Source organism: Glycine soja, chromosome 20, assembly GCF_004193775.1.
Source record: "Glycine soja cultivar W05 chromosome 20, ASM419377v2, whole genome shotgun sequence".
Taxonomy (NCBI): domain Eukaryota; kingdom Viridiplantae; phylum Streptophyta; class Magnoliopsida; order Fabales; family Fabaceae; genus Glycine; species Glycine soja.
The window spans coordinates 7,636,451-7,647,487 of NC_041021.1; the positions used below are offsets into that span (position 1 = coordinate 7,636,451).

Genomic DNA, 11,037 nt, shown 5'->3' on the forward strand with positions numbered 1-11,037 from the left:
GTGTCAAAATTTTTTTTTTTGTTTGTTTAGTCTTTTGGGAACTGTAAGATGCGAAATGAAAAGTAGAGGATATAAATACCTTTTTATCCTCTTATCCACCATAGTCATTTGACAACATGTAGGCCACATTACGACTTTTATCTTCTTATTGCTTATACACTCATCAACTGGCCCAGATGAAGACAAAAAACCACATTAAAAACCTATTCAATGCAGAAAAAGCAATGTAGGCTACATTAACCAAGATATTTCTGAGCACATATGGTCCCACATTGCTAAAGCGCTTGCATTAGTTCAACTTTAACGTCAATTAATGCAAAGTATAGCAAGTGGCCTCCGGACCAAGTGTTTCATGCGGGTGAGCATATTCCTTGTCGTCAATCAAGATTAGTACGTATAAAACAGATTAACAAATATTTAAAACTTTTCAAAAGTCATGTGTCCAAGGAATTATCTTTTCGAATTAATCATGAATTTAGTAGTTGTAAAACTCAGAGGTACGTTGTTAAGAAGATAAAAGTTTATCAGGGGAAGTGTAAGCCAGAAAATACATACATAAATGAACTAAATATCAAAACAAAATTATGCCAACTAGAATTAAAATTGTTTCCAAGTTCACAGAGCTCAACTTCAAGCAAGTTAAATGCTTAAATATTTCAGATTTTGGATAAATAATTGAATTTTGTTCAGTTTTTATTAAATTTTTTTGTTATTGTGAGTTTTTGATATATTAAAATTTTTGTTGAATTTTTATGATAAATTAAGTGATAAGGTGATATTATCACAATTATTGATAGTGTTAAAAAGATTAATTTGTAAAATGTTATATTATCACTTAATTGATAATAGGGATTCAAAGTAAAAATTTCTATATATCAAAGACTCAAAATAATAATAAAAAATAGTTAGAGATTCAGAACAAAATTCATTTATTTATCATAAATCTTAAATATATTTACGTACAAATTAAATATTTGACAAAGACCTACCAAATTAAAACTCACAAGTCTTCCTCTCATTATACACATTAGAACAAAATTGCTTGCACTATACAGATGAAATGAAAGCTAGGTAGACTCACATGGCAGAAATCGCAGTGTCATCCGCACTAGACAAATTACTTCCACTAATAGCAGATGAAGCAAATCTGCTACGGGGCATCTCCAAAGAATTCGCAGACATAAAAAAAGAACTAGAATACATTCAAGCTTTCCTCAAGGATGCAGATAGAAAGGCAGCAGCAGAAGGAGACAACACAGACGATAGAATCAAAATATGGGTGAAAGAGTTGAGGGAAGCATCTTTTTCCATAGAAGATGTCATCGATGAATACATGATCCTTGTGGAACAACAGCCTCGTGATCCTGGATGTGCAACTTCACTCTGTAAGGTCATTCACTTTATTAAAACATTGATGCCTCGTCGTCAAATATGTTGTATTTTGGGTAATTCAAATAAAGTCACATGGTGCTAGTAGCACCTGATAGCATCACAGATAGATATTAATTGATATAGTGCATTTCAGTTTATATACTATTTTTCTGTTTTGAGTTTGTTATAGGTGTAACAGAATTACACCTGGAGTCATAGAATATATACTTCAGAAAATGAGCTGTAACTGTAATCAGTTCATTCATCAATAAAGATTCAGTTCCTCTCAATTCTTCTCAACCTTCTTCTCTCTGTTGGTGAGTGATGGATTCCAATTGAATCCAACAAATTGGTATCTAGAGCGAGTGAGATTCTGGGAAACACGAGAGCTGCGTGAGGTGCGTGTGATTCAAATCGGAAATTCGCATTGAATTAAAGATTGAAATCGAAGAAAATCACAATTGATTTTCTAGGGTCAGGGAAACACGAGAGAATTGTGAGGTTCATTTGAGTGAAGAACAGAGTGAGAAGATGAATGGAAACGGTGGATTTAACACTCACTTACCAGTGTTTGATGGTAAGAACTGGAGTCGTTGGTCAATACAGATGCGTGTGTTGTTCGGAGCACAAGATGTGCTCGAATTTGTGAATGACGGAGTTCCGGATTTGGCGGAAAATGCGACGGAAGCGCAGAGGAATTTGCATCGTGAAAAGAAGAAGAAGGATCAGAAAGCCTTGTTCTACATTCACCAGTGTGTTGATGCAAAGATCTTTGAGAAGATTGCGGAATCGACGACGGCGAAAGCTGCTTGGGACACGCTTGTGCGTTGCTATGGTGGTGATGCAACTGTGAAGAAAGTCAAGCTTCAATCACTGAGGAAGCAGTATGAGAACCTGAATATGAAGCACAATGAGAAGGTAGCTGATTATGTGTCTCGCATAATTACTGTTACGAACGAAATGAAGACCTGTGGTGAGACAATTTCTGAGCAGATGATTGTTGAAAAGGTACTGCGTTCCTTAACTGCTCAATTTGATCATATAGTTGTTGCTATAGAACAGTCTAAGGACACTAGTACAATGAAGATTGATGAATTGCAAGGTAGTTTAGAAGCACTTGAATTAAGAGTAATTGAAAGAGGAAATGGAAAAGAAACAGATCAGGCTTTGCAAGCAGCATCTAAGGAAAATTGGCGTGAAATTAAGAAGAAACAGTGGTTAGATAAGAAGGCTAAACAGAATCCCAATAGTAGTGATAAGGATAAAGGAAAATCACTGGCTGATAAGGCAGAATCATCAAATAAAGGAGGTTATAACTCAAAGTTTAATAAGAAAAAGAACTTTGATAAAAAGAAAATACAGTGTTATAATTGTGACAGATTTGGTCACTTTGCTGATGAATGTTGGTCTGGTGCTGGTAAGTGGAAGAAACCAGAGAAAGGTACAGAGCAAGCTAATCTTGCTCAAGATAGTTCTGATGCAGAACCTGTTATGTTAATGGTGACAACCAATGATGAAGGCGTAGTAGTAGATTGGTGGTATTTGGACACAGGTTGTTCTAACCATCTAACTGGGAATAGGCAGTGGTTGATTAACTATGATTCCAGCAAAGAAAGTAGAATCAGGTGTGCTGATGATGAGTACTTGGTTGCTGAAGGAATGGGAGATGTGCTGGTAAAATTGAAGGATGGTGGAACTGTCTTGATTGAAAATGTGTGGTATGTGCCTGGCATGAAGAGTAATTTGATGAGTGTAGGCCAATTATTGGAGAAAGGTTACTCAGTAACTATGAGAGATGCAGTGCTGCAGCTGTTTGATAATTCTGATAAACTGGTTTTGAAGTCAAAACTGAGCAGGAACAGGACTTTTAAATGCAATGTAAAAGATTCTGGTGTGAAAGTATTGAGTACAGTGACTGAATCACAGAGCTGGCTATGGCATAGGAGATTTGGACACTTGAATTTCAAGAGTCTAACTCAGTTGAGTGAGAAGGAGCTAGTGACAGGTATGCCAAAGATTGGTGTGTGTGACAAGACCTGTGATGTGTGCTTGAAAGGCAAGCAAACCAGATTGCCATTTGCTGATCAGTCACCTATGAGAGCAAGCTCTCCACTACATGCAGTGAGTTCTGACATTTGTGGTCCTATTGAAGTGCCAACACTTGGAGGTAATAAGTACTTTATTACTTTCATTGATGAGTTTACTAGAATGATATGGCTGTATGTCATCAAACAGAAGAGTGAAGCATTAGAGGTGTTCAAGAAATTCAAAGCTGTGGCAGAAACACAGAGTGGCCAGAAATTAAAAATATTGAGAACAGATGGTGGAGGTGAATACACCTCAAAAGCATTTGAGGAATTTTGTGAAGCTCAAGGTGTTGTCCATGAGGTCACTCCCCCATACACACCACAACACAATGGACTTGCTGAAAGAAGGAATAGGACCTTGCTTGATATGGCAAGGAGCATGTTGAAACAAAAGAACATGCCTCATGAGTTTTGGGGTGAAGCTGTAACAACATCAGCTTACATTCTCAATAGGTGTCCTACAAAGAGCTTGAAGTTGAAGGTACCTATGGAGGTATGGAGTGGCAAGAAGCCCTCAGTGAGTCATCTAAGGGTGTTTGGATCTTTGTGTTACAATCATATACCAGACGTTAAGAGAACTAAGTTGCAAGACAAGAGTGAAGTCATGGTATTGATTGGATACCACTCAACTGGTGGTTACAAGTTGTACAATCCCAAGTTGAAGAAGACGTGTATTAGTAGAGATCTCTTGATCAAAGAAGATGAGTCATGGGACTGGGAGATAGGGGAAGTGAAATTCAAGGCTGCACCAGAAATCGATATATGCAGTGACAGTGAGAGTGATGATCACAGTGCTGCAGAAGTGAATAATGATGGTGTGAATGGTGTTGTAGCACCTAATGATGATGTGCCTGGTGATGTAGTACACGATGTGCCCGCTACTCCAGCAGTGAGACCACAGAGGCAGAAACAATTACCAAGGAGACTGCAAGATTGTGAGGTGCTGCCAGATAGTGCTGTGACTGACGAAGGTGACTTGATTCACTTCGCTCTCTTAGCAGATGCAGAGCCAGTCAACTTCACTGAAGCATTGAAGATTAGTGAGTGGAGAGCAGCAATGGAAGATGAGTTGAGATCAATTGAAAGGAACCATACTTGGGATCTTGTTCAATTGCCTAAGAACAAGAAACCAATAAGTGTAAAATGGGTATTCAAGTTGAAATTGGATACTGAGGGCAGAATTGTGAAGCACAAGGCTAGGCTTGTGGCTAGAGGTTTCTTGCAGAAACAAGGAGTTGATTATACAGAGATCTTTGCACCAGTTGCAAGGCACGAAACTGTGAGAGTGATTGTCTCTCTAGCAAGCAATAAGGGGTGGAGTTTGACACATCTTGATGTAAAATCTGCATTTTTGAATGGGGCACTAGAAGAAACTGTGTTTGTGACTCAACCTCCTGGCTTTGAGTTAGAAGGCAAGGAGGAAATGGTATACAAGTTGAACAAGGCGCTCTATGGGCTCAAACAAGCACCAAGAGCATGGAATGGGAGAATTGATGCATATCTTGCTCAACTTGGCTTCAAAAGGTGTGTGGTAGAACATGGAGTTTATGTCATGTTGAAGGAGGATAACAAGGTGTTAATGGTGTGCCTATACGTTGATGATTTACTAGTGACTGGTAATCATACAACAGAGATTGATAATTTCACTTCACTCATGATGAGTGAATTTGAAATGACTAACTTAGGGAAATTGTCATATTTCCTTGGGTTAGAATTCTTGTGGACTGAATATGGGATTGTCATGCATCAAAGGAAATATGCTGGTGAAATTCTGAAGAGATTTGGGATGGAGGATTGCAATGTTGCAATCACACCGGCAGAAACAAACCAGAAGCTTGAAGACAAGCCTGAGGAAGAAGGTGTTGATCCAACTGGTTACAAACAGTTGGTAGGCTCACTGAGATACCTCTGCAATAGCAGACCAGATATCTGTTATGCCGTAGGCGTGCTGAGTAAATTCATGAATAGGCCAAAGAAATCTCATTTCTTGGCTGCCAAGAGGGTTCTAAGGTATGTGAAGGGAACTATGCAGTATGGTGTGATGTTTCCAAGTAGTGTTGATGGTGCTGAGATGAAATTGATTGGTTACTCAGATGCTGATTGGTGTGGGGACAGGACAGATAGGAGAAGCACATCTGGTTACTTGTTCAAATTTGGTGGAGCTGCTGTGTCTTGGAGCTCAAAGAAACAACCAGTTACCGCTCTCTCAAGCTGTGAGGCAGAGTATATATCTGGTTCCTTTGCTGCTTGTCAAGCAATTTGGTTGAAATCACTGCTTGATGAGTTGAAATGTGAAGTACAGATGCCACTGTCATTACTGATAGATAATAAATCAGCAATTAGTCTTGCTAAAAACCCAGTCTCACATGGGCGTAGCAAGCACATCGAAACAAGGTTTCATTTCATCAGAGAACAAGTGAATAATGGAGTTCTGAAATTGATTTACTGTCCCACTGAAGATCAGTTAGCAGACCTGCTAACCAAGGCTGTTAAACCAGACAGATTCATAAAGCTAAGGGAAGAGATTGGAGTCATTTGTTTTGAAGATTTGAATTAAGGGGAAGTGTTGTATTTTGGGTAATTCAAATAAAGTCACATGGTGCTAGTAGCACCTGATAGCATCACAGATAGATATTAATTGATATAGTGCATTTCAGTTTATATACTATTTTTCTGTTTTGAGTTTGTTATAGGTGTAACAGAATTACACCTGGAGTCATAGAATATATACTTCAGAAAATGAGCTGTAACTGTAATCAGTTCATTCATCAATAAAGATTCAGTTCCTCTCAATTCTTCTCAACCTTCTTCTCTCTGTTGGTGAGTGATGGATTCCAATTGAATCCAACAAAATAGCATCAAAGATTAAGCAGGCCAAGTCATCAGTTCATGGAATCAAGCAAAGAGGTGTGGATTATCACTTCCTAATCCATTCTTCTCTTCAACTAGGACCAAGCAGATACAGAGGTAGCCATAATAATGTCCAATGGCATGACCCTCGAATGCATTTCCGTTACCTTGACGAAGCTGAAGTTGTTGGCCTTGAAGACACAAGAGATGAATTGATTGGTTGGTTAGTGGAGGGACCGGCAGAGCGAACTGTCATCTCTGTGGTAGGAATGGGAGGACTCGGAAAAACCACTCTTGCTGGCAGAGTTTTCAACAACCAGAAGGTGATTTCACACTTTGATTACCACGCATGGATCACGGTGTCCCAATCCTACACTGTGGAAGGGTTGATGAGGAACTTGCTGAAGAACTTATGCAAAGAAAAAATGGGGGATCTTCTTGAAGGTATTTCTGAAATGGATCGAGATTCATTGATTGATGAAGTGAGAAACCATTTGAAACAAAAGAGGTACGTTGTCATTTTTGATGATGTATGGAGTGTAGAACTTTGGGGTCAAATTGAAAATGCCATGTTTGATAATAACAATGGAAGTAGAATATTAGTCACAACTAGGATGGAAGGTGTTGTAAACTCTTGTAAGAAATCTCCTTCTGATCAGGTGCATAAGCTGGAACCTTTGACTAAACAAGAATCTATGGAACTTTTTTGCAAAATGGCATTTCGATGTCACAATAATGGACGTTGTCCAGAAGAACTCAAGAAAATTTCTACAGACTTTGTTGAAAAATGTAAGGGCTTACCATTGGCAATTGTAGCTATTGCCAGTCTTTTATCTGGCAAAGAAAAGACTCCATTTGAATGGGAAAAGATTAGGCGAAGCCTGAGTTCAGAGATGGACAAAAATCCACATTTAATTGGTATAGCAAAGATTTTAGGTTTTAGTTATGATGATTTGCCACACTACCTAAAATCATGCTTATTGTATTTTGGAGTATATCCTGAGAACTATGAAGTTAAATCGAAAAGATTATTTCGACAATGGATAGCTGAAGGATTTGTAAAAGATGAAGAAGGAAAAACTTTAGAGGACGTTGCAGAACAATATTTAACAGAGTTAATTGGTACAAATTTAGTGCAAGTCTCTTCATTCACCACAGATGGCAAAGCTAAGAGTTGTCGTGTTCATGACTTAATACATGATATGATCCTTAGAAAATTCAAGGATTTAAGTTTTTGCCAGCATATCAGTAAAAAAGATGAGTCGATGTCAAGTGGGATGGTTAGGCGCTTGTCAATAGAAACAATTTCCAATGATTTAATGGGGAGCTCTAAAAGCTTACATGCCAGGTCATTGCTCATTTTTGCAGATGAAAATGAAGCATGGAATACCAACTTTGTGCAAAGAATTCCTACAAAATACAAGCTACTGAAGGTATTTGATTTTGAAGATGGTCCATCGCATTATATCTCTATTCATGAAAATTGGGGAAATCTCGCACACTTGAAGTATTTAAACTTAAGAAATTCAAATATGCCAAGTCTGAAATTCATTGGCAAACTCCAGAACCTCGAGACCTTGGACATAAGGAATACATCTATCAAGAAATTGCCAAAGGAGATTCGCAAGCTAAGAAAGCTACGACATCTTTTGGGTGATGATATGAAATTGTTTCAATTGAAGAATTGTCTCGGAGGCCTGACATCCCTACAAACGTTGCGTCATGTAAAGCTAACTATGGAGAATGATGATGGAGTAGAGTTAATAAGAGAATTGGGAAAGCTGAAGCAGTTAAGAAACTTTTGCTTGACTGGTGTCAGAGAAGAACAGGGAAGCGCTCTATGTTCCTCAATAAGTGAGATGACAAACTTGGAGAAACTACGTATCGAGTCATACGGAGTTCAAGTCATTGATTTGCCTTATATTTCATCTTTGCCTATGCTTCGGAAGCTTAGCCTATTTGGGAAGCTAAAAAAGCTTCCAGAGTGGGTTCCACAACTCCAAAATCTCGTAAAATTATCTTTGGAATACTCAGAGTTAACCAATGATCCATTGAAATCACTACAAAATATGCCATATTTGTTGTTCCTCGGCATGTACAAGGCTTATAAAGGAGAAAGTTTGTATTTTGAAGATGGAGGATTTCAACAACTAAGGGAACTGTCTCTTGGAGGATTGCGTAACTTGGAATCCATCATTATCGATAAAGGAGCACTCCATTCTCTGAAAAAGCTCAAATTTTGGGGAATACGCAAACTCAAGAAAGTACCTCCTGGCATTCAACACTTGAAAAAACTGGAAGTTCTTGATATCCGTAATATGCCATATGAATTCAATGAGTGCATTGCTCCCGATGGGGGACCAGAGCACCCAATCATCCAGCATGTGGGCCTTGTTGAAATTACTACTGACTTCGCACAAACTCGCATTATTTCTCACTTATCAACGCATTAAAATTCATAGAAACGGTATGCCTCTCATCTTGATATCCATAGAATGGGATTCAAATTACATGTAATTATGAGTCTTGTTACTTCTTAAGTGACTGTATATTCTATTAACTAAAATAATTGTTTGTGTAAAAAGAAAAAATATGTTCCAAAATAATTCTTATTATAACTTTTTAATGCAACATTAATTATTTTTCTTCATTTATATCTTTTTTGAAATTAATTAATGACAACTATTATAGGATAGAGGGAGTAATACTTATGGGTGTTTTCTACTAATGTATATTTTTAACTATTTTATTTTAAAAAAGGATAAGTAAAGGAAATACCTAGTTTAGTTTTCTATAAAATGATTTTTTTAATATTGTTTACTGTCATTATAATATGTAATTTTTATTTAATTCCTATAAAATAATTTATTTACTTTTCAGTCCATTTACTTTCTGTTTTGTGTTTAATTTTTTTTATTCTGCATCTCTCATTACAATTTATGGATAAAATTATCTAATTTGTAACAAGAAATTTTATGTTATTGTTCTATTCCCTCGGGGGCTATTAATTAGTTGCAATATTTTCACCCTCAAATCTCATCATTGTAATGCTCTGCACTAATATAATGTCCTTTGATTTGGTAGGATTTGGGCTTCCAGTGCTCTGAAATTTAGGTTCATGCATGCTGCAGTTTCAACAATGGCATTGAGTCTATCTGACGCAGGATTGATTCTTTGGTCCATGGACAAAAAGAATATGTGGAATGGGCTCTATGTTTAACAAAGTCATCTACTCATCTATGTTTAATTATGGCAGTTTGTGATGTATAATAATGTGTCTTTAGAAGTTATATAACAGTGTCTTTCAATATGTTCCAAAAAAATGTGTCTATATGTGCTTCTTGAGTAAGCTAAAGATAGTTAACAGATTATAATTTGTATTGACTTGCTGGAAACTATCAAAGAAACTATCCCAGCCAAGACCCCGTACTGAGATATTTACCGCATATACCTATTTACTTAATTACCAACGAAGACCTCCTGGAAGCTTAAGCCACTTGAATGATTCTTAAGAAGGGTGATAGTATTACTTCTCTTTGGAGAAACAAAATTTAATCAACGATTGTCTCAAACTCTACTTTTTTTTTCTCCGTGAAATTCAACTTTCAAATGAGACAAATCTCATCTTTATGGTTACAGTTATGCACAAAAGCTCACTTGCCTTTTATTTCATCCACATATCCTTCTAAGCCGAACAGAAAGCCATTACATAAATTCTAATTAGTACCTTCTTTCTTTCCAAATTAACTTATATTTATGGATTTTTTACACAGATTAAGAACCATAAATACGTTATTTTTAAAATAATTTTACTAAAATATCATTACTCTCCATATTAAATGACTAATGATAGTGGTTGAAAAATTGAAGGCACATATTCCTAAAAAAATCATTAGATTGATATAATTTATTTAGGGCAAATTTGAAATAAAGTTTTTAATATCTCATTGAAAAAAACATTGGTCAATATGAATTTCTTTAAAACATCAATCATTTTGGAATGAAAAGGGTATTTTTCAAAACAATTAAATAATATATACCCACTACATGGCATGCACTTCATTTCACATAAGCAAATTGGTTGATCTTCTTCCTAGCAACAAATTAAATGGTTCATAGTGAACCCTGAAAATTCATGTTCTATAATATATTAAGGACGCAAAGTTCTAAACATTACAGTTTAGGCTTACAATTTATAATAAAAGTTGACGATGGAATAGAGTTAATAAGAGATTTGGGAAAGCTGAAGCAGATAAGGAACTTAAGTTTGGTTGGTGTCAAGGAAGAACAAGGAAGCGCTCCATGTTCCTCAACTAATGAGATAACAAGCTTGGAGAAACTACGTATCGACTCACTCGAAGATGACATGAAGTGCTTGAGTTGTCTATGATTTCATCTCCACCCATGCTTCGAGGGCATTGCCTAAATGGGAAGTTAACAGAGTTCCTTGACATAGCCGATGCATATGAAGATGAAAGTTTGTATTTCAAGATGGAGGCTTTCGCCAACTAAAAGAACTTTCTCTCGGACCCTTGTATAAGTTGAAATCCATCATTATCGACAAAAGAGCACTTTGTTCTTTGAAAACACACCAATTTTTGGCAATACATAGACTCAAGACAGTACCACCTGGCATTCCACGCTTGAAAAAACTTGAAGTTCTCCACATATTTCATATGTCAATGATAATTGTTTCTCACATTTTGTTTGTGAGCATTTATCCTAGTTT

The 11,037-nt window shown here is 36.7% G+C and overlaps 1 protein-coding gene across 1 annotated transcript; it reads left to right on the top strand.

The window, feature by feature from the left end:
* The first annotated feature begins 984 nt into the window (after nucleotides 1-984).
* Nucleotides 985-9,804, top strand: LOC114401708 (disease resistance protein RPM1-like). Its single transcript, XM_028364284.1, has 3 exons — nucleotides 985-1,433; nucleotides 6,315-8,775; nucleotides 9,393-9,804. Exons 1-2 carry the CDS (start codon nucleotides 1,082-1,084, stop codon nucleotides 8,759-8,761), a joined length of 2,799 nt encoding a protein of 932 aa, XP_028220085.1. The 5' UTR covers nucleotides 985-1,081; the 3' UTR covers nucleotides 8,762-8,775; nucleotides 9,393-9,804.
* Nucleotides 9,805-11,037: the final 1,233 nt, after the last annotated feature.

What these genes read in the sequence shown, in the direction of transcription:
- LOC114401708 (XM_028364284.1), top strand. Translation starts at nt 1,082, where the DNA reads ATGGCAGAAATCGCAGTGTCATCCGCACTAGACAAATTACTTCCACTA. An exon ending in GATGCCTCGTCGTCAAATAT is followed by an intron (nt 1,434 to 6,314) that starts GTTGTATTTTGG and finishes CCAACAAAATAG; the next exon opens with CATCAAAGATTAAGCAGGCC.